Source organism: Vespula pensylvanica, chromosome 18, assembly GCF_014466175.1.
Source record: "Vespula pensylvanica isolate Volc-1 chromosome 18, ASM1446617v1, whole genome shotgun sequence".
Classification (NCBI taxonomy): Eukaryota; Metazoa; Arthropoda; class Insecta; order Hymenoptera; family Vespidae; genus Vespula; species Vespula pensylvanica.
The window spans coordinates 2613853-2616469 of NC_057702.1; the positions used below are offsets into that span (position 1 = coordinate 2613853).

The 2617-nt window shown below is 31.2% G+C and overlaps 1 protein-coding gene across 1 annotated transcript; it reads left to right on the forward strand.

The window, feature by feature from the left end:
- The first annotated feature begins 1730 nt into the window (after nt 1–1730).
- Nucleotides 1731–2413, forward strand: LOC122635389 (p53 and DNA damage-regulated protein 1). The gene is made up of 2 exons (XM_043825564.1): nt 1731–2118; nt 2184–2413. The coding sequence occupies exons 1-2, from the start codon at nt 1893–1895 to the stop codon at nt 2351–2353; spliced, it is 396 nt and encodes a 131-aa protein (XP_043681499.1). The 5' UTR covers nt 1731–1892; the 3' UTR covers nt 2354–2413.
- Nucleotides 2414–2617: the final 204 nt, after the last annotated feature.

A 2617-nucleotide genomic window follows, 5' to 3' on the forward strand; every position in this document is an offset into this window, starting at 1 on the left:
ATATCCCTTCCTTTTTAATTTCGATGATAAACGGATTAATTTAAGCCCCGATATACGCAAGGCACGTGTCGGAATATAAAAGAGAAGGATCGTTAGAAAGTGTGCGAGAAAGTTCCTAACTATGATTAAACAAACGTTCGAGATATTATTTTTAATTTGGATTAGAATTTAATCTTAGACATTCTCGACGTATCTTGTTTCTTTCTTTCTTTCTTTCTTTCTTTCTTTCTTTCTTTCTTTCTTTCTTTCCTTTTTTTTCCCGATTAAATATCGAATAAACAAGCGAAACGAAAATAAAACGGATAACAAAAATAACAAAATCAAATCGTAAACTTATTTACAATAAATAAAATCAAATAAATCGATAAATAAAGAAATTAATGAAGTGAGTGGGGAGAAGAATGGAGAGTGTAAAAATTAAAAATAACGAAGTTGATAATAATAATGATAGACGTATGAATGTGTGCATTTATGCATGTATGTAAGAACGTTCGTGGCTTGCTCGGTGCTAGCCAATAATTTTTAGGGGAAACAATTGCCATTGGCTATAGTGTAACGACCGACGCGTGCCATGTCACGTGGCTAAGAATGCACGTTCAAACATTGCATACGAGTACACGGTAGAGGATAAAGAGAATACGATAGAAAAATATAAGTCCCGTCTAATTGCGACGGCCGTTCCATTAGAGATTAAACTTCAAACGGGTACCGAAAGTTTCAATGATGTTTCTCTCAGTTAATTAATAATATCTTTGTAACGAAAGAAAAAATAGAACGCATAAAAAAAAAAATATATATATATATATATTAAAAAAAGAAAAAAAAAAAAGAAAGAATCCAACGAACCGTCTTCAATCGATATTTCTTCAATCTTTCTCTTCTTCTCTTTTTCTCGAAATAAAATAATAAAATCGAAATAAAATCGAATAAAAGTTCTTTAATTAATTACAAAGATAAATAAAATATAAAAATATAATCTTAACTGTAGAATATAATCTCTCTGATGTTAGACTTTGAAAAGAGGTCAAAAGTTAATGGGACGAAAACGTTAATTATTCGATGACGTATTACGTCGAGAATTTCGTAAGACTAAACGTCCTCGGAAACGTCACGAATTGCGTGACTACGTTTACGTTGATTTATCTCCAGCTGCAACTCGTAAATATTTGTAAAACCTCCGTTACGATGGTACGGTCACGTAGCCACTAAGATCGTTACTTCGATATCCATTGCCTTTTGAATCAATATTATCAATTATAGAAGAAGCTTAACGTTAATTCGTATTAATATAATAAATCTCCCGTTTGTGAAATATATCTTGGAAAAAAATAATGTCAAGTACTTTGTTTAAATATAAATTTAGTTATTATATATATTTATATATATATATATATATAATATAAATCTTTTATGATTTATATTAATATCATAAACGAATTGCAGTTATCAATTACATTCATTGACAAATACGTGGGAAGAGCATCGGTCGATGCCTCTCACACGTCTGTTATACGATTAGTATGATCCACGTAGGTCTGTTGCAACGATGCACTTATTCGTCGAAAGTGCATCGCCTTTCTGTCAAATCTTTGGTCGGTAAAGTAGAGCGACTAAAACAAAATAGATGACATATCAATAGATAATATTGCATACTAGTTATTGTCAACGTCCACCACGTGGCGCACCAATCGTAACATAAATGCAGCTGATCATATTCTCTACCTTTTTTTCCATGTCTCTCTATCTATCGAATTCTAATCGAAGAATTTTATAACCTATCTAAACAAGAACGTTTTCGGATGATTTTCGTTTTTACGTTTATCGTTAACAAAAGTGTACAAATAAATCGATAATAATTTATTATTTTAAATCAGTGAATACAATTGTGAAATATGAAGGAACAACAAGAATTATTACAACATTTGGAACAAGTTGAAGAAAAAGCTGGAGAGATTCTAACTGACAGACAAGAAATAATTGCACTTGATAAACGAAGAAACGATGACAGGGTTGGCATGAGAGCATTGCAAAAAGCAAACTGTGAAAAAACTTGGATGGCTATAGGTCCTATGTTATTAAAAATGCCAAGTAAAACTGCAGAAGAATTGCTTTTAAAGGGTATGGATTTTGTTCTCGATATTCTTCTTCAATTGAATAATTTATAAAATATTTTGATATTACAGATCAAAAACAATGCGACATAGAAGTGAATAAACTGAGAAGTGATTTAAAGATCAAAGTCAATGAACTGAGAGATTTGGAATTGAATCCACCTGTACCTGGTTTAATGTTAAAACCTATGTCCTATAAAGAGATGTCTGCAATGAACCAAGTCTTAGGAGGAAATACTTAATTACTGTTAATATTAATTAGATATGTAACGTTTTATTTAACTATAAATTATCGTCTTTTACATACCGTGTTATTCATCGTGTACACCTTTTCTACCGACCTGAATAAATTCTAAATCGACAATAAACAACTAACGCCATCTAGAACTAAATCTCGCAAACTAGTCGATAACCGACAGAAATAGTGGGTAAGAAAAACTGTCGATAAGAAATAGGCACTGTCGATAATTACGATATTCGATTGTCGATAATTAACGCAACAGTCG